This window comes from Chelonia mydas, chromosome 10 (genome assembly GCF_015237465.2).
Source record: "Chelonia mydas isolate rCheMyd1 chromosome 10, rCheMyd1.pri.v2, whole genome shotgun sequence".
In the NCBI taxonomy this organism is placed as follows: Eukaryota; Metazoa; Chordata; order Testudines; family Cheloniidae; genus Chelonia; species Chelonia mydas.
The window spans coordinates 76,685,857-76,706,148 of NC_051250.2; the positions used below are offsets into that span (position 1 = coordinate 76,685,857).

The following is a 20,292-nucleotide window of genomic DNA, read 5'->3' on the forward strand; positions in this document are numbered from 1 at the left end:
TCCAAATCAATGTTTACTTTATTCTGATTCCTGTGAGCCCCTCGCCCATTATGCTTGTGGAGAAGGAATAACTCTGGACTGCTGCTGCCGCCTAGAGGAGAGAGAGAATATCATTATTACTCAATGCAATGTATTGCAATTTATATCCCTGATCATGCTCTTATGCATATGCTGACTTCACATGTGAATAGTCTCATTGGTTTTAACAGAACTACGAGTGCATACAGTTAAACGTGTTCATACGTGTTTGTAGGATTGAATCTTATTTTAGATAGTTTTCAGAGTAGCAGCCGTGTTAGTCTGTATCCGCAAAAAGAAAAGGAGTACTTGTGGCACCTTAGGACTAACAAATTTAGCCGATGAAGTGAGCTGTAGCTCCCGAAAGCTTATGTTCAAATAAATGTGTTAGTCTCAAAGGTGCCACAAGTACTCCTTTTCTTTTAGATAGCGTATTTCATACAAACTATCATCTGAACACTACACTGGATTTTCTAGTGACAAAAGATTTCTGAAGACGAAGCTTTGGGCTGAGGAAGCTATCATCCTAATCTTATTTCATAAATCTGGACCACTTTCCTGAGTTTTATTCAAAGTTCAATTCAAGTCTAATTAAAAATAGCGATATTAATGCCACAGAAGTCCAAGTTTAGCTAATTATCTTAAAATGTCTGAATGAACTTTGGTATACATTTGGCAACAAACCTTCATGTATAAAATAGCACACATACTGGAAGCCAACAGTACCTTTCCCCCAGACCTCCATGGTTTATGAGTGCAAGTCATTCCATTTCTATCGGTGCTTTTCGGTTGTTGAAGGCACTTCCCCGGCTTGTCCCGTTCCAGGCCTTTCACAAGGAGCTCTGTAGATACAGCATTAGAAGCAAACACTGCATGGGACCTATCTGCCCTATGTCTGGCTGTAGATAGTGCTGTTAAACCTGTATTTCATAAGGCTCAAAATCCATCCAAAATTTTATCAGAAACTACAAAAAAGCAACTAGTATTCATGCTGCATACAGCAGTGTCTCTCTATATCAGGGGTTCTCAACCTTTTTCTTTCTGAAGGCCCCTCCTCCCAAACGCTATAAAAATTCCACAGCCCACCAGTGCCGCAAAATCTGGTTTTTTGCATATAAAAGCCAGGGCTGGCCTTAGGGGGTAGCAAGCAGGGCAATTGCCTGGGGCCCCAGGCCACAGCGGGCCCTGCAAAGCTAAGTTGCTCAGGCTTCAGCTTCAGCCCAAGGTGGCAGGGCTTGGCATAGGCATCGACTCCATGTGTGCTTCAGGGCTGGATCACACACAGGGGAAAATTGGTAGGTGCTCTGCACCCACCGGCAGCTCCCCGCCCCACCCCAGCTCACATCTGCTCCGCCTCTGCCTCCTCCCCTGAGTGCGCCGTGTCCCTACTTCTCCCGCTCGCTCCCAGCGCTTGCCGCTGGGAAACAGCTGTTTTGCAGCAGCCAGCGCTGGGAGGGAGAGGGGAGGAGGGGGAACACGGCGCACTCCAGGAAGACGCGGGGCTGGGGTGGGGATTTAGGGAAGGAGTCCAATAGGGGCAGGGAGGGGGTGGAGTTGGGGTGGGGACTTTGGGGAAGGGGTTGGAATGGGGGTGGGGCAGGGGTGAAGTCGGGGCAGGGGCGAGCACCCACCAGTGCTGGGAAAAGTTGGCGCCTATAGGGCTTGGGGACCCAGGCTTCAGCCCCACACAGCGGGGCTTCAGCTTCCTCCCCTGGACTCCAGTGAGTCTAACACTGGCCCTACTTGGTGGACCCCTGAAACCTGCTCGTGGCCCCCCAGGAGGCATCAGATCCATGGTTGAGAATCGCTGCGCTATATAACTCCGCTATCAGGGATGGACAGATGGTTTGCAGGTGCCCTTAACACACAAAGGGATCAAGTAGTAAGTTTCTTCTTCTGCCCCATTACTTGAGAGGAAAGTCAGGACCAACTCACTGCAGTTCATCCATATGTGGCCAGCATCACAAGCTCTGCAAGTGTTGCCCAAATGCAAAAAGGAAACAGAACCTCCCAGCATCTGTCAGAGGTAGGTACATTCTACCCAGGATAAGTCTATACCATGTATTTGGGGGTTTGACCCATGTCTCTTTGTCATTTCTGTCCATTCCTGATCAGATTGCATGTTGTCCAGGGCATGATGTTATGATTTACGTCTCTGTCCCCAGAGCTGTACACAGTTTGGCCTCTTTTTTTTAAATGTAAAATCTTTTATCAGTTCTGACAATCTGAGGAAAGATCTTTCTCAAATTCCTGGGTATTTTAGATATTGAAGTAAAATATATACACCTCCCCATTTCAATTTCTCTTGGGTCATATTATATTGTGTGGTCAATTCTTCCTGGGTTTTCACTGTTTACTATTTGTGTCTCCAATTTGTAGCTTCATAATTACGGTTCTGTGTTTGGTAGAGTCTGCTTTAGCTTTGCACGTTTCACTATAGTGCTGCAGGCTGGTAGAGTGACAGTTCTGTGCAAGGATTTGTCACGGTGATTTAATGACTTGAGCCACATTCCGTTTGGATTTATTGTTGGAATTTTTTTTGAGCTACTAGTGCTTTGAGGGAAGTGAATGCTATTTCTGAGATGGCACCAGAAATTTATATTGATTGGGGAGGAGAACTGATCCAATTATTCTCTCCAGTCGTTGTTGCAAGAATTGCTGTGTACACATAGTATTTGTTTCCAGAATTATAGCTGTAGGTTTTCATAATGCTGTGGAGATCAGTCTGCTGTGCCCCCTATGATCAGACACAACACTGCAGGTGACCCCTGCCTCAGTTTTCCCTCAGACAGGGTATAAACAAGTCCAAATAGACCTTTGTAGTATTAAAGAGCACCTTCTTCCAAAGGTCTCATTTATGTAACAGAAAAGGACAACATGAAAACATAAAAAAGCTTCTGTCGGCTACTTTTCTGGAAACTCTCTACGTGTGGGTTAATCAGTCTTATATTTTGCTCCTCTAGCCCCAGAGCACTCTCAGGCTGAATTCCCTGACTGGAGCTTGGGCCTCTTCTGGGCATTCAGCCAAATGCTAGTCCTCTCCTGCCGGTGCCTCACGCTTTGCTGAGCCAGTCCCCCGTAGCTCCCCAGGAGTTCCCATGCCCAGTTTGTTCTCCTAGGCTACTTGGGTCCTTGTTTGCAAGCACTTTTTGTCTGGGCCTGTTCCTCTCTCCGTAAGCCTCTGCTCTCCAGAGAGATACCTTTGGAATAGCTTCCTAACCAGCTTCCCTGAGGAGGCTCTGCTCAGGAGTGTCCTCTGTCTGGTGGCTTTCTAACTGAGTCCTAAGGAACCAGCCCCTGAAATTTTGTCTCAATAATGCCTGTTAAGGCTTTGTTCCCATTTAGTGGAATGGACTGAATAATTGTAAGCTGGCCTGTCTACCCCAGCCCAGGAAGGACTAGTGCCCGGACCAAACTCTGTTCAGGTCATTCCTTCCGGACACAGTTTTATTTTTCATATGTAGGATTCACAAATACAGTTGTGCGAGCTGGCAACACTGTGAAACAGGGGTAAACAGTGAGGTGCAAAATTTGCAGATGATACAAAACTACTCAAGATAGTTAAGTCCAAAGCAGACTGCGAAGAGTTACAAAGGGATCTCACAAAACTGGGTGACTGGGCAACAAAATGACGGATGAAATTCAGTGTTGATCAGTGTGAAGTAATGCACATTGGAAAACATAATCCCAACTATATATATATATAATGATGGGGTCTAAATCAGCTGTTACCACTCAAGAAAGAGATCCTGGGGTCATTGTGGATAGTTCTCTGAAAACATCCACTCACGGTGCAGCAATGTCAAAAAAGCTAACAGAAATGTTGGGAATCATTAAGAAAGAAATAGATAATAAAACAGAAAATATCGTATTGTCTCTATATAAATCCATGGTACGCCCATATTTGAACAATGCATGAAGATGTGGTCGCCCCATCTCAAAAAAGATATACTGGAATTGGAAAAGGTACAGAAAAAGGCAACAAAAATGATTCGGGATACAGAACAGCTTCCATATGAGGAGAGATTAATAAAACTGGAACTTTTCAGCTTGGAAAAGAGAGGATTATGGGGGGGATATGATAGAGGTCTATAAAATCATGCCTGGTGTGGAGAAAGTAATAAGGAGTAAGGAAGTGTTATTTGCTCCTTCTCATAAAACAAGAACTAGAGGTCACCAAATGAAATTAATAGGCAGCAGGTTTAAAACAAACAAAAGGAAGTATTTCTTCACACAGTAAACAGTAAACCTGTGGAACTCTTTGCCAGAGGATGTTGTGAAGGCCAAGACGGGGTTCAAAAGAGAACTAGATAAGTTCATGGAGGATAGGTCCATCAATGGGCAGGGATGCAAAACCATGCTCTGAAGTGTCCCTAACCTCTGTTTGCCAGAAGCTGGGAATGAGTGACTGGGAATGGATCACTTGATGATTACCTGTTCTGTTCATTCCCCCTGAAGCACCTGGTATTGGCCACTGTTGGAAGACAGGATACTGGGCTAGATGGACCTTTGGTTTGACGCAGTATGGCCATTCTTATGTTATGTTATTTAGCTTATTGAAAAACTTGAAACGATTGGGTCCTTTGGCTGTTTGATGGCATGATGTGGCCAACATCTTTCTTATTTCTAATTATGTTGTATTCACACATTTGTACCTGAATATGGCTTGATTTCTGTTTGTAAACTGACATAGCTATTTCTTGTATCCATTCCCCACCACCTTCCCAGTTCACTCTCCTCTCCTGCATTCCCCTTAGTTTAAATCCAAAAAAAAATACCAACATAACATGTAAATCAGTCCCCAAAGACCATGCTTTGCTGAACCCTGAACTCCTGTACTCTCTCCGTGAACATCTGAGAGGTACAGTCCAGAGGAGATACATTCTCCACTTATGGGACTTCAACCCTCACCCTTGGGGGTAGATTACCATCTGATTGTTTAAGTTACAGGAGGGAGATTTACAGAGCCCATAAGGGCCCCTCCCCTCTCTATTTTCTCCAATCTCTGTCACCTGTGGATCACCCCCTCCCTCAACCCATTGCCCACTAATTGTCTCTACTTTTTAAAATATTGGACACAGCTATCCGTTATAATCATCCCAATTAAAGCAAACATCATACTGTTTTTTTTATAACATGAACACAGTTATTGTTCAACTGTTCATTCCTAATGACTCCCCAAAAGTCTCTTCTGGTTACTCTTCAGGTACCTAAATCCTTCTGTTCAGCTTCACTTCTGCCATTGCCAGTACATTCTCTAGAACCTTTTGTCTTTTCTTTTCTTATCTTCCTTTTCTTGGGTTTTGATTCTCGCGCATGTGCACATTCTGTCTGCCTGGGGGTTAGTTGTTTGGGGAGGAAGAAGGTTGGGCGTTGGGAGGATGGAACAGGGATCTGCGCATTTCTAGAAAACTCCAGCGACAGCTAGCCTGGTAGCAAAAACATCTGGAGGAGTGAAATGCAAAGGGATCTTCTGCATGAGATTCAAAACAGAGAAAGGGAATAAATCCTTGACAGAAAGGAGACGGGGAATGAAGAAAGTTAAGAATATGGGGGAGAAAGAAAAGGAAAGACAATAAATGGGAAAAAGAAGGAGAGGAAGCAAACGAAAGGCTAGGCAATTGGTGTCGTGGAAATGGTGACCCTGCAAAGCAGTGTTCGATTCCTTGTACCAGTTTCCCCAGCCATCTTTTATCTTGAGCTGACAGGTTAGCGAAAGGGAGAGCCCAGAGCCAGGGGAAAGACTAAACCCAGTCAGACAAAATGCACGCACAGGCCGATAGAGAGAATCAAAGTGAAGTTTAGAGAATTCAGAGCCAGCAACTGCAGCAAAGCCCCTCAGGCGTGGTTTGGGGGGGTTGCTGACTGGGAGCTGAGCCCTACCTAGGATGTAGAGGAGCGGTGACCCTCTGGTGCAGGGGTGGGCAAACTTTTTGGCCCAAGGGCCACATCTGGGTACAGAAATTGTATAGTGGGCCATGAATGCTCACAAAATTGGGGTGGGGGTGAGGGCTCTGGCTGGGGGTGCGGGCTCTGGGGTGGGTCCAGAAATGAGGAGTTCAGGGTCTGGGAGTGGGCTCTTGGCTGGGGCAGGAGGGGTGGGCTGTGGGGGAAGTGAGGGTTCTGGCTGGCGGTACAGGCTCTGTGGTGGGGATGAGGCGTTTTGGGTGTAGGAGGGTGCTCCGGGCTGGGACCAAGGGGTTCAGAGGGTGGGAGGGGGATCAGGGCTGGGCAGGGGATTGAGGCATGGGGGGTGAGGGCTCCGGCTAGGGGTGCAGGCTCTGGGGTGGGGCTGAGGATGAGGGCCTTGGGGTGCAGGAGGGTGCACTGTGCTGGGTCTGAGTGGTTTGGAGGGCGGGAGGGGGATCAGGGCTGGGGCAGGGGGCTGGGGTGCAGGGGGATGGCTCAGGGGTGCAGGCTTCGGGCAGCGCTTACCTCAAGCAGCTCCTGGAAGCAGCAGCACATCCCCCCTCTGGCTCCTACACGGAGGTGCAACCAGGCGGTTCGGTGCGCTGCCCTGTCCACAGGAGCCGCCCCCACAGCTCCCATTGGCCGTGGTTCCCAGCCAATGGGAGCTGCGGGGGTGGAACTTGGGGTGGGGGCAGCATGCAGAGTAGAGCCCCCTGGCTGCCCTTATGCATAGGAGCCAGAGGAGGGGACATGCTGCTGCTTCCAGGAGCTGCGTGGAACAGCCCCCGACCCTGCTCCTTGGCTGGAGCACCAGAGCGGGGCAAGCCCCAGATCCCACTCCCAAGCAGGAGCTTGAGGGCTGGATTAAAATGGCTGGCGGGCCAGATGCGGCCTGTGGGCTGTAGTTTGCCCTCCTCTGCTCTGATGGGATTTGATCAGCACAAAGAATAACCTTTTCTATGTCTGAAGAAACCAAACTGCCCCTTGTGGACAGCGCGGAACGGAGTTCCACAGGAGCCTTGTCTCAAGGTAATGTCTGCTCTGGGGGAGGCAGGTTTGCTTTGCCCTGGACAGCTCATCCCTGCAGGGGCTAATGGAATCTGGACCTTGTCCGCAGGGAGCAGAGCCTCAAAGAGAGGGCTGGAGGGGCAGCCAAATGCCCAGGTTAAGAGGTAGGGGAGACCCCAGCCCTGCCTCATGTAACCAGGACAGCCAGAAACCTCTTGCCAGCCCCCTACCAGCTGAGAGACACAAATAGAGCCGGTCAATGATAATAACTCAGCTGCCAAGACTATCCAGCTGGAGAGGGAACACCAGCATGGCTGCTGCTTTTTGTTCAGCAGCTGGGACTATTCTCTTGCCTGAGCAGGGTAAGCGCAGAAGTTAGTAATGGGGGGCAGATTTAGCAGAGTCCCAAGGAATTGCCCAGCTAGACAAGTCGGCTTCCCACTCCTTGCACGGGGATTTTGATTAGTTAACATTTCAGTGGCCAAAGGCTCAAAGATCTGTTGACAAATGTTTTTTCCTGCATCACCCTTGCCCAGGGAGTGGTGCCTGCCCTGGTCACTAATGGTTTTTAACTTTTACTGAGCAGAAGATCGTAACTTTCCCCCCAAGGACGGTTGTGTATCCTCCCTTCTTCCAGCCTCCCTTCCCCCATTAGATCTGGCTTTTCACCCTGTGCCCGCCACCAAGGAATCAAACTGAGCCCCAGTGTTGTGCTAAGCATTTATTCTGCCAGAAGGGGCTCTAGTCCAGTGACTACAGACTTTTCCAGATTACTGTACCCCTTCCAGGAGTCTGATTTGTCTTGCATACCCCAAGTTTCACCTTACTTAAAAACTACTTGCTTACAAAATCAGACATAAAAATACAAAAGTGTCACAGCTCACTATTACTGAAAAATTGCTGACATTCTCATTTTTACCATATAATTATAAAATAAATCAATTGGAATATAAATAGTGTACTTATATTTCAGTGTACCATAGATAGAGCAGTACAAAATTTTAGTGTTGTACTGACTTTGCTAGTGCTTTTTATGTAGCCTGTTGTAAAACTCGGCAAATATCCAGATGAGTTGATGTGCCCCTGGATGACCTCTGCGTGTCCTCAGGGGTACGCATAACCCTGGCTGAGAACTACTGCTCTGCTCAAACCCTTGCTCTCATTCACAGCCTCTCTGGCACCAAGACCCTGGAATGTGCTTTCTTCTGACTAGGACAGGGGCGGCCAACCTGGGGCTCCGGAGCCACAAGCGGCTCTTCAGAAGTTAATATGCGGCTCCTTGTATAGGCATCGACTCCGGGGCTGGAGCTACAGGCGCCAACTTTCCAATGTGCCCGGGGGGTGCTCACTGCCTGGCTCTGCCTTAGGACCTGCCCCCACTCCACCCCTTCCCGCCCCCTTCCCTGAGCTTGCAGTGCCCTCGCTCCTCCCCCTCCCCCCTCCAGCCTCCTGCATGCCACGAAACAGCTGATCGGGAGGTGCAGGGATGGATGGGGAGGCGCTGATCGATGGGGCTGCCCATGGGCAGGAGGCGCTGGGAGCCGGGGGAGTGAGGGAGCTGATGGGGGGCTGCTGATGTATTACTGTGGCTCTTTCGCAATGTACATTGATAAATTCTCGCTCCTTCTCAGGCTCAGGCTGGCGACCCCTGGACTAGGACATGGGACTAGGGCAACAGAACGCAGTGAGAAGAGCGTGGAATGGATTTTATTCACACCAGAGCTGCTGCTTGTGAGTGATGCTGTCATGGGCAGTGAAAGTCGGGAGATTTGTCACCGACGCTGTGACACTTCTTTCCTCGCTAGGGAAACCAAAACGTCCCTAAATCTAGTGACACAGTCGCTACGCCGGCAACACCCGGGTACCATCACTCTTCTCCCTACATCAGCAGGTTGACCCGAAGCATCACAAGGTGTCTGCCAACAGGCCCCACCACCCCTGCCACTCTCCCATTGCCAGTTCCCCCACCTGCACTACAACTCCCGGCATGCAAAGTCCCCCTGAACTACAGCTCCCGGCATGCAACGCTCCAGCGAGGCTGTGGGTCGCCGCCGGCCGCCTATCTCGTCACTCCTAGCGCGCCGGCCTACGTGTCCCAAGATGCAGTGCGGGCCGGCACGGGCTGCTTCGCAGGGCGCCGGCGCTCGCGAGAGAGGAGCGCGCTGGCCGTGACGACACACAAGCGCCGAGCGTGGTGACGGTAGTTGGGGGAAGGGAGGGGAAGGAAGGGGAGGGGGTGGGGCGGTGTTTACTCGGCAGCCGTGTGAGGGGGGGCGGCGCGGGAGGCTGCGGGCCGGAGGCCTAGTGAGCGGGTGCGGGGCGCTGAGGCCGAGCTGGACCATGGCCGCCTGTAACACCTGCGCTGCTGCCGCGCGGCTGCTCGGCTCCTCACTGCCTTCCGCGCACAGAGGTAATGACCCCGCCCGCCTGCGAGCCCCCACTGCCCGGGGTCCTCTAGAGAGACGGGGCCGGGTACTCCCTCCCCGGAGACCGGCCCCCGAGCCGTACCCTGCTCCCCCCCGCTCCCCGGAGACCGAGCCCTGAAGGCCAACTCCCGCCGAGCCCCCCTCGCAAGGCCCGGGCCGAGAGCCCCCCCCCCCCCGTGGGACTGAGTCCGCTGGGGGGGCATCACCGTCGTCCGGACCGCGCCCCAGTGAGCGCCCCCCGCGCTGGGGCTCCCGCTCCTCCCCGAGCCCCGGCCTGGATCCTCCCGCAGAGACGGGGGCGAACACCCCCTCCCCGTGTCGAGCCCCGGCCGCACCCCCCAGTTCCCCTCTGCCGGCGCTGCACCGTCCCCAGCACCCAGCCCGAGCCCTGCGCTCGGCGGGGGGCTGCTCTCACGCATCTGCCCTGCCTGTGCCTTGCCCCGCTGCATCCTCTGTCACACCAAGGACTAAGCCGCTCTTCAGTACTTTCCAAACGACGGGGCGATCGCCCCCCAGATAAGGAGTGTCGGTGGAGGGAGGTCCAAAGGAAGCGGGGTGCCCTGCGTTAGCCACAGTGATTGCTCTCTAGCCTGGGCTTCGTGACTCTACATTACCGGTGTCCATAATCCAGTTACGAACGGGAGGTATCGCAAGCTCAGTGCTGGAGCTGGAGTCGGGTCTAAAATGAGGGATCTAACTTGGTTTTTGTTTCTTTGTATAGCTCCAGTCGATGGCTCTTGTAAAGAGGGTAGTTTGGAGAAAGGGGGTGGGGGGAGTAGGAAGCATACCTGTCATTGAACTATAGAGTGCCAAACATGCTTATAGCAAGAGTTCAAGCATTGAAACGTGTTTGTAGGATAGCTCACTTGAAATGGATTTGTCGTAGAACCAATGTACAATTGGCAAGAGATATTAAATCTCCATCCAGCTGGCTTTGTTGTGGGTCAGTGCAGAAGCAGTGTTGGGGATACTCCTATTAATTCCTGACTAGGCTTTACCGAAAGAAATCACCTCCCTCGAGTCACTATGTGCAATGTATTTCTGGTTCTTACAGCCAGTGGCATTCTAACCAGACTTCTGTTTGCTCAATCTTTGTAGGGTCCTTAGTCAAGCAATAGTTTACTCTTTCACTTCTTTCTTTTTTTTTTTTTTTTTTTTTTTTTTAAGTCCAAAAGGCCACTTGGTTAGTTCAGGCCTAAATGCATATTGAGTGACTAGAAGAAAGGTTTACAAAACTAGTATTAAGAGAAAAGTGTAAATGGGCTTTAAGATTTAAAATATTTAATTACTAATGAGAACAGAACATCATGTTGATGAATAAACTTGTGACTGACTGGCAAGAACCTTCAAGTTTATTTTCATAGTTTAAACTAGAAATGCAAAAATTAAGGAACATAAATGTTAATAGTGTAAGGTGGTGATAGTATCACAGGTAAAGATTTTTAAACCTGCCAGTGCCTGTTTAATGCATGTGTAGTGGGCACAGCGTTTTGTCAACCTCAGTAACAATAGCTTAATGTGGTAGTTCAACAAGGGCTAATCGTTACATTGCAATGACCCATTTAGCTGATTCCATATCTGCCAGTCCAGCATGACCTACACTGGGAGGTTCAAATCAATATTTTCAACTGTGAACTCTCTACCTTACACGAACCCTCTAAAAGCAAATACAGTTTAAAAGGTAAAAAGTTCTTGTCAGTATCTGAATCAAGTATTTTCTATAAACAGTATATCCAGTGTTTTTCTTTATTCAAAATACATAATGTAAATTGAATCTATAAAGAGAAATGAAAAACTAGAAATTTCAGAGTAACAAAAAATGATTTTTGAATCCAACTTCCTGTAATAGTTGTAGAGGAGACTATTCACATTTTGCCATATAATAATGCCTGCAACTCTTATCCAGTATCCTAGGTGCTTGTGGTTGGCACCTATTGCAGTCACTGATGGATCTAACCCTGCAAATGGTAGAAAATTCAAGGATGGTCTGGTGGTTAGGGTGCTAGTTTGGGACTTGAGTTCAATCTCCTGCTCCATTTACAGACTCCACGTGTGACTTTTGTGTCTGTGTGTCAGTTCCTCATCTTTAAAATGGGATAACATAATTTTCCTACATTACTAGGACACTGAGGATAAATACATTAAAAGATTGTGAGGCACTCAGATACCATGGAATAGTACGAAGAACTGAGGTAGTGGTATTGCACATTATATAGCTGCTGTCAAACATAGCAATCACTTGAGTAAAAAATTTTATTTTTCATGCAGTACACATAAGGATTTAGCAAAACATACTCTACTGTGTATCAACAAGCTTTTCAGTTTTGAATGGATTATTTTTAACCAATCACAAGTTTCTTCAAAATAAATTTTTGCTATAAAGGTGAAATAGAGGCGGGGGAAGGTTGAATTGCTCAGGTTTTGACTAAAATGTGGAGTGGAAATAAACCAGGTATTCGACTGGAATGTGGAGTATTCTTGGAAAATTGCACTTTATGATTACTTACATTTTATGGAAATGGCTGCAGTAAATTTCTTCCTATTTTACTCTTTAGGTACATATACAATAAACTTTCTCCAAAATAACCAATTTTGAAATTTGCGAGATGGTTCTGTATCATGAAAAGCCTTCTTCCCATCTAACCAACTCGTACAGGTGATACCTAACTTTTCCTTCTGAACCTACTTACACCCTCCTAAACCCAGCCTGGGTGAAAAGATAATTCTTGCAGGGTGCCCTGAAATGCTCTGCCAACAACTTTCTCCCAACCTTTCCAGACTGCTGTACCCCTTTCTGTGTGTAGTATATAGAGCAGTATAAACGAGTCATTGTCTGTATGAAATTTTAGTTTGTTCTGACTTTGCTAGTGGTTTTTATGTAGCCTGTTGTAAAACTAGGCAAATATCTAGATGAGTTGCTGTACCCCCTGGAAGACCTCTGCATCCCCCCGGGGTATGCATACCCCTGAGTGAGAACCACTGAGCTAGAATGTGTCAACTGCCATAGTATCATAGCTAATACCACACAGTAAATAGTATCACAACCCAGCAGAATCTTTTTAGATTGATTGTCATGGTATTTAAAGTAATGCTTGTCAAGGTTTGAATAGCAAAACATTTAACTGTTAGTATTACCACTTAAATAGTGCTTTTCAACTTCAGAGTATTGTAAAAATATTTTACTGAAAGGACACCAACTTCAAATTCTGTATCTACTGTTTTTTCAAGTAATCCCTAACGCAGAGGTGGGCAAGCTACGGACCGCATCTGGCCCATGGGACCGTCCTGCCCAGCCCCTGAGCTTCTGGCCTAGGAAGCTAGCTCCCGGCCCCTCCCCCGCAGCTACACCGCCGCGTGCTCATGCAGGGCAGCGTGGCAGTGTGTCTGTCTCCAGCCGGGTGGCACGGCTGCCAGACATACTGCTCTGAGGTGCATGTTAATGGGGCCGGGGGACTGGATAAGGGGCAGGGGATCCCGGGGGGCAGTCAGGGAGCAGGGGGCGGTTGGATAGGGCAGAGGTTCTGAGGGGTGTCAGAGGATGGGGAACGGGGGGGGGTTGGATAGGAATGGGAGTCCCAGCAGGGCTGTCGGGGTGGGGGGTGTGGATGGGGTCAGGGCAGTCAGGTGACAGGGAGCAGGGGGGGTTGGATGGGTCAGGGATTCTGAGGGGAGCAGTCGGGGGGCAGAAAGTGGGAGGGGGCGGATGGGGGCGGGGGCCAGGCTGTTTGGGGAGGCACAGCCTTCCCTACCCGGCCCTCCATACGGTTTTGGAATCCAATGTGGCCCTTGGGCCAAAAAGTTTGCCCACCCATGCCCTAACATTACAGTAACTGAAAGAGAAATCTTTTTTTTTTTTTTCAGTTTACTTTGTGCATTTGACAGCAGTTTGTGTATAGTTAGTTTCATGATTTCCCTTAGCTTCACAAAAAGAAAAGGAACCCTTAGATTCAGTTTTCTCTCTTATTGCAGCAGGCAAGAGACATCTTCAGTTGGTTAGGACTAAGGGTCAAGTACAAACACAACTGTTTTTTTAAATATATATTTTGAGTTGATAGTGTCCCTTTTAAACATATATCTTAATTACCTTAATTTATGGTAGTGTCTTGCTAGTAAACTGTTTTTTTAAAAAATCCGCAAATCTGATTTGATTAAATATCACTGGTTGTGACTTTGCCGTAGCAGATGTTGGCAGGGGCTTTTTCTTTGACCGTATGTATGTTTGTGTGTAATACTCTTCCTTATTATTGTCTGTTCTTGTATTAAAGTAATAATGTGTCATTTTCAAAAACCCTCCTCTCTCTCAACTGACACCAAGAATTTAAGCTGAAAGTCCTAAGAATGTTGTTTGTTAAATCATTTAAGATATATTCTCATAATGAAATGTGTGCATTAAGGGAATAAAGTGTAATGTTGAGGGGAATTGATAGCCAGTGAAAAATTCTGAAGGTCAAATATTGGAACAGAATTACATGTCTGTCTTTGAACTTATTTTAACAAAATCCTGATAAATTAAAATGATAGACTTAGATTTATGATAAACTGTCTTAGAAATGACTGGAAATAGTTTTCTGTTTCATTGCAAACCAACTCCACTCATCCTATCATCCATATCCTCTTCATTTGTGTGTCCCTGCTTGAGAAGGTTCTGCTGAGATGATAAACTTTCAGTGGATGAGATTTCTTCCCAGGGTTCAATCCTCCTCGACCTACCCCAGTCCAAAGTTAGCTGGAATAAAAAAATAGGAGCTGATGCTATACTGCTATATCATTATTGTTAAGTAGCATTTTCCTGTAGGTCGGCCCTTAGAATTCCCCTCACATTGTTTACTAGTTATGTGTAGTAGCTCCCTAACATGAAATCTAGATCTCAAATGTATCATTGCTACTTGAATTTTGTACCATTTCTTGTATTTTAATCTATGTAAAAGCTTCTACAACTGTAGGAATAGTGTAGGTGGGCTCATAACCACCCACATGTGGAGTATTTCTCCCAGGCTATTGCAAGACTACCAACGGTTTGGGTAGCCTAATGGATGAGTTTTTTTCATGTTGGAAATAAATCATTTAAAACAGTCAAAGTTAAAAATAGAGTATTTAATTTAAAATTTGTACCCACTGTTTATAGAAGATAGCCATGCTGCCAAACATAACAGCCTCCCTACATTTCCCCCTTAAGAATTTGTTTCTTCAAATCTGACCTTCTGAAAATTCCTGGAAACTGACTTTTGGAAATGTTTACAAGTCAGTGTCAAGGATTCTGATTCTGCCAAATGAAGACCAGTGTACTACGCTGCTAAGACACTTACATGGTACATTTCATATGATTAGGAGACGTTTCAAAGGTCATTTCATTATTATCTCTGCAGTTACCTCATTTCATAATACATGTTAAAGGTTGATCTTTTTTTCATCCTGATTGCGCTTTTCTGTAACTGTCACTAGCATAATATAACCTCAATTACCTAAATGTTGCAGGGGACCTGAAATAATTTTGGATTAGCAAGAAAATCTTTGATATGACAGATATTGAGGTGGGGACATGATGCTATCTTGGATAACTGATGTTTGGACATTGAGAGCTGAACTGTAGTACTGTTTGCTAACTAACCACTATTGATAATTTGGCCATGTCCACGCTACAGGCTTCTGACAGCATGGCTATGGTGGTCAGGAGCATGAGGAGGTCTGATCCCTGACAGACCTAGCTGTGCCAGCTAAAATCCTTAGTGTAAAACCTGCAAAACTGTGCTTCTGTTATACATTGTATAGGTTATTTTTATGGAGTGGGTTTTTTTGGGGGTTGAGGGGTGAGGAACTAGAATAAGCTAAATCAGCAAAAGTGCAGTTTTGCCAGTATAAGCTGTGTCCGTAGGAGGAGTGTTTTGTTGGTATAAGAGACTGGTATATCTATAACAGCAAAGCGTTCCTAGTGTAGACATGGCCTTGATTAATCACTATACAGCTTAATCAAAATCAGGCCTGGGCTGGGATGCCATCAGGATTAAAAAGGAGAGCAATTTTTTGTTAATGTACTTTTTCGTTCAAACTAGAGTTGTTGACAAACTTACACTTATTAAAATCATTAAATGACTTTGTTGCCACTGCTAATGTGTTAGATGAGGGAATGTGTAATAGTATATTAAGTGGTTACTGTTGTATTGTGATTACATTTTGAACACACATCTAGAGGACTGATGTTAACTGAGTACAGCTGACTAATTGTTATTTGACTATAATGCTAGTAGAAATCTTCACTACACTATAATGGTGTAAAAAGTGGGATCTACATTGTCATTTTCAATCTGTATTTTTCCTCATAGTAGTATATAATGTTGTGGGGATGTGTGTATACATAGTGAGGTATTTTGGGGATACTATTTAAATTTTTATTATACAATTCAAATGCCCATTGTATGTGAACTGTCTGCTGAATTAACCTGTTAACTTAATTGAAAATATATTCATCCCTGTGAAGACTTTAGAAGTAGTGTTCGGTGTTCTGTTGACTTAAGTCAATCAAACTTGTATTCCTTCATCTAACTGTAGCTCTTCTTCTGCTTCAGAAGGAACTTTCAAATAAATCCTATTTGGAATTGTTCTGAAATGCTGGTGACTTTTTGACCAAAAGGAAAGTCATATTTTCCTTCAAAGTCCTTTTCACTGCCATATGATAAGGACTCAGGAAATTGGGAAGAGGGGGTCTCAATACACAATATATTGGCACTTCAGATGTCTTCTGATAAATGGTAAAATACTAGCTAGAGTGATAACTATTATATCTTATTCTCTCTTACACCATAAAGCAAACTAATAATAGATAACGTGGCATATTTTCCCTATTTTATGCGAAGAGTTTGTTTGAATTGTGGGGAGCAAGATGTGTGTCCCACAGACTTACAGGATTTGTTTCATTTCCAGGTATTACTTGTGGTCGTACTTGTCTCGCTGTTTTAGGAAGAATTGGGACTTTTGAAACTCGGTCTCTAAGAAGGATTCCTTTTAGAAGTTTTTCAGAAACACCAGCATACTTTGCTTCAAAAGATGGCATGAGCAAGGATGGTTCTGGCGATGGCAATAAGGTAGTCTGCATACACTACCTATTGCTTAAAGGGATCTCTTAACCACACTCCTTTCTGGAATTTTTACCTACTGTTACAAGTTACCCTTCAGATTACTGTAACTGAAAAGATTAGAGGAAAAATATTTTCATTGTATGGTTTGTGTACTGTCAAAGGCACAAATACTTTTATTGTCACTTTCTCCCAATTGTTTGGGTCTTTCAAACAGCAAAAAGTGTGATAAATATTTTAAAAATATTGTGAAATATGGTTATAAAATCACAAACATTTGCAGGAACTCACATAGAAGTGGTATCTGAAAGTCTTTTAACACTTTTTAAAAAACTGACTACATCTTATTTTGGTTTCTTTAAACCAAAAATATTATGGTTTTCTAATTACTTCTGTAATATGTTGCCATGGAACTAAGAAAGAGTGCTTTGTGGAAAAGACTCATTTTAGTCTTATATGTTTAATTGCTATTCTTGTTATGAACTTACTTATCTTTGTTTTACCCTGTTCTTTCTCTTGTACCTGCAATTAATAATCATACACCTGAAGAATCTGCTTACCTGATGGGTTGTTCCTTAGTCAGCAAGTAGGATTTTGAAAGTGTATGGGGTACTTCAATAACTTTTCCTTACACTGATATTTCGTGGAATGTGAAGGACTAGCCATGGGGCATGGACAGATGTGTTAATTTTTCAGAGGCTTCTGTGTGTGTATATATTATTTTTAAAGTCAGTCTATAACTGTTATGATTACAGAGGAAAACCTTCAAAATGTAAAGAGGGCGTAACCAATGTAGTGTTGTCTATATAAGTTTGCAGAGACCCTGAAACAATAGTTTTGAGATGTGGACAGCCCCATCTTTCAGTGAGTGCTAACTAAGATATTTCAAGTGTCAACATTGTTAGCTATTTCCTTGCTAATCAAAGAATGTAAAAAAAAAAAAAAAAAAAAAGAGAGAGAGAGAGATAGAGAAGATATTTCTATTATCTCCTAAATTAAGGCACATCCCACATTTTGGAAGTTGAGATGGATAGGCCTTTAATAACGTGTCGTGGGACTGCAGGAGGGCACAACTAGTTTAATTTTACCAAATTGGGGCTCAGCTTTGAAAAGTTTGGGAACTGATGCCTTAGTGGTTAGAACCTAAATTTTCAAAAGGGGCTTGTGATTTTGCATGCCTTAATTTCTGAGTACTCATTTTGAGACACCTTGAAAGGGCCTGTTTTTGAGAGGATGGGTGGCCAGTACATTCTGAAAAACCAGGTGTCTCAAATGTATTTCAGGTTGAGCATCCAAAATCACTAGTCACTTCTTCTGTCTCTTGTGACACGGTGCTTCTTCTGGCTTGTTGATAGGAAAATGTTAGCCTGTTTTTAAGCATAAAATTTTAAACTCTCTTACTGTAGATGTTTGAAGTCTTTTTTCAAATACTGAAAATAGAGTTTTAGCTGCCAGTTTTTAACTTTTTTCATTATATACTGTGGTATGTATAATGAAACAAATCTGAAATTCATTGTCTGGAACTAACAATTGAAATATTATTTTATTGTTTCTCATTAGAAATCTGTCAGTGAGGGAGGCAGTAAAAAGTCCAGTTCTGGAAGCTCGGGGAAAGGAGGAAACCAGCTGCGGTGCCCAAAGTGTGGAGACCTGTGCACACATGTAGAGACCTTTGTGTGTAAGTGTTAACAAAGGATTATTGTGTTCTGATTTATATGGGTGATTCTCCATTTCTATAAAACATTGACATTATTGCCAAACTAAAATTTTAACCATTCTGTTCCGATAGCTAAGTTTTATTCTGAATACTGAGAACTTCAGATACTTATGCCATGCATATAAATATCCAGCTATGATGCTGTTAATCCAGAATAATGTCACTGACATTGTAAATCAGGAGGAACTGCATGAGTATAATCAGGAGCAGAATTAGGTCAACAGTATGCAGAGCAATATTGTGAACAATGTAACCTTATTTTAACTATTACATTTTGTATCTTAGTGGAAGAGGTGTTCATGTAGACAATATTACTTCAGCTCCTAACTTGCTTTCTAATGAGCATGTGCATGATTTTTTGCTTATTTACCATTAAAACCTTTTTCTTAAGCAATAGGAAGAGTAGTCTGAATTGCTGATCCACTAAGAGAATCGCCACATTTTAGAATATATTAGAAGAAATATATGTTTTGGACCTTGTAGGCCAGAATAAGAGCCATAGTGTATTCAGAAGAGTAGTTGAGTTCACAGTGAATGGGGAAAAAAAATCTTCTAACATCAAATGCCAGACCACCACTGAAGATCAACCTTATTTTTGAAGTGCAGCCTTTGCCTTCCCTGGACACTTAGTATACTGTACAGCAAGAATTTTAATACATTAAGTTTAGAATATTTAGAATTAACTCTTTTAAACAGAAGATTAAAGAGGTTGTAGCACACCAGAGATGGTGAATGGAGGAGCAATGGGGAGAGGAATACAACTATAGGATTAAAAGTAGTCGTACTTAAAAGCACTTTGGACAGATAAGCTGAGGCAGTAGTGTAGAGCAGCACGAATCCCATGCCTTAGGGTCTACTATAGTGAAGCACAAACTCTTGCTTACCTAGCAAGTGACAGAAGTCTCTAAAAATTGGGTTGTCAGAGCACAAATATTCATCAGCTGCTTTTGACGAGACTTAAGGATGAGGTCTCACGAATAGCCAGGTCCGTGCTGTTAAGGGTTAAAAAAAAGGTCAATTTAAAGTCCCTGTAAAGAGTGCAGGGTAGGTGTAATATCACAGATACCTAAACTAAAAAGCAGATTTCTGATGCTTTGTTCTGAACAAACTATAAACAGATAAGCCTTGATAGGAAGGTACTGCAGTTATCCAACTTTATGGTCCCAGGGACATGTCTTGGTGTTGCAAGATAGTCCCAAGACAGATAAAGGATCAGTGTGAAAGAGGGACTGATTTTCAGAAGTATTAAGCTCCCGCAGCGTCTGTTGATTTCAGTTAAAAATGTATATGCTCAGAATTTCTGCAAATCCGGCCCTAATTGCACAGCTGGAATAAACACTTCAGACCCTGTTCACCATATGGGACTTTCCACAGAAAGGGTGTAGTTGAAAGTGAGGAGAAGATTCTTAATCTGACTCACCATCTTCTAAAGACACCCAGTTGTAAACAAAGATATTAGGAAACTGAGTCTCAAAATTACTATCTCCACCTAGGTTACCACCAAGACCAGGGCTGATGATGAGGTTGTTTCTGTGCATCCAGCTAGAAACATCATCCAAGAACTGCTTCAGAGCAGAGATCAAACTTGTTGGGTCCATGGACAACAGAGAGACATACTTTAACCTGTGTTTAGAAGTGATCTTACCAGGAAGCTCATACTCTTATGGTGTAGGAGATAAGCTTGCCTGATGAGATATTTTCAATTTAAAAAGAAGACCAGAGCCAGACTGGAACCTAACCAGGATATCATGGGGCACATAAGACTAAAAACCAATTACCTTTCCTTATCTGGAGGATTGAGGCTGATGGAAGTTTGAGAGAACTCAAGCATCAAGATACAGTGAGAGGATGGCCTCTTTTGGGCAGTTGGATATTCCTAATTTCTCATCATCCCTCTTGAGATACTGGGATTTAAAGAGTCTTTTTATACAATGCAGCATTGCAACAAGTAAGAGTGGAACCAACTTTTTTTTTTGTTTAGGGCTTGTTAGAGAGACAGAATGGAGGGAGAGCTGTCATTGGATTCCTAGTAACTATGATCTTTAAGAAAATCAGTTGTAGTTGCTATAATTTTTCAGATATTCCTTTAAAGCTTACATCAAAATTTCTTCCTGAATCCATTGGACTCCTTACATCTTTTTCC

The 20,292-nt window shown here is 44.5% G+C and overlaps 1 protein-coding gene across 5 annotated transcripts in view; it reads left to right on the forward strand.

Moving 5' to 3' along the window:
- The first annotated feature begins 9,013 nt into the window (after nucleotides 1-9,013).
- Nucleotides 9,014-20,292, forward strand: part of CLPX (caseinolytic mitochondrial matrix peptidase chaperone subunit X) — a 33,009-nt gene continuing 21,730 nt past the window's right edge. For 2 of the 5 annotated variants that reach the window (XM_037910326.2, XM_037910329.2), the window contains exons 1-3: nucleotides 9,118-9,346; nucleotides 16,281-16,441; nucleotides 17,993-18,110. In XM_037910326.2, the coding sequence (XP_037766254.1) occupies nucleotides 9,277-9,346; nucleotides 16,281-16,441; nucleotides 17,993-18,110 (349 nt within the window). In that variant the 5' untranslated portion in view covers nucleotides 9,118-9,276. Of the gene's footprint in view, nucleotides 9,347-15,952; nucleotides 16,109-16,280; nucleotides 16,442-17,992; nucleotides 18,111-20,292 lie in introns of those variants that run through there. The other 3 variants (XM_037910330.2, XM_037910325.2, XM_037910328.2) reach the window with 3 other exon arrangements.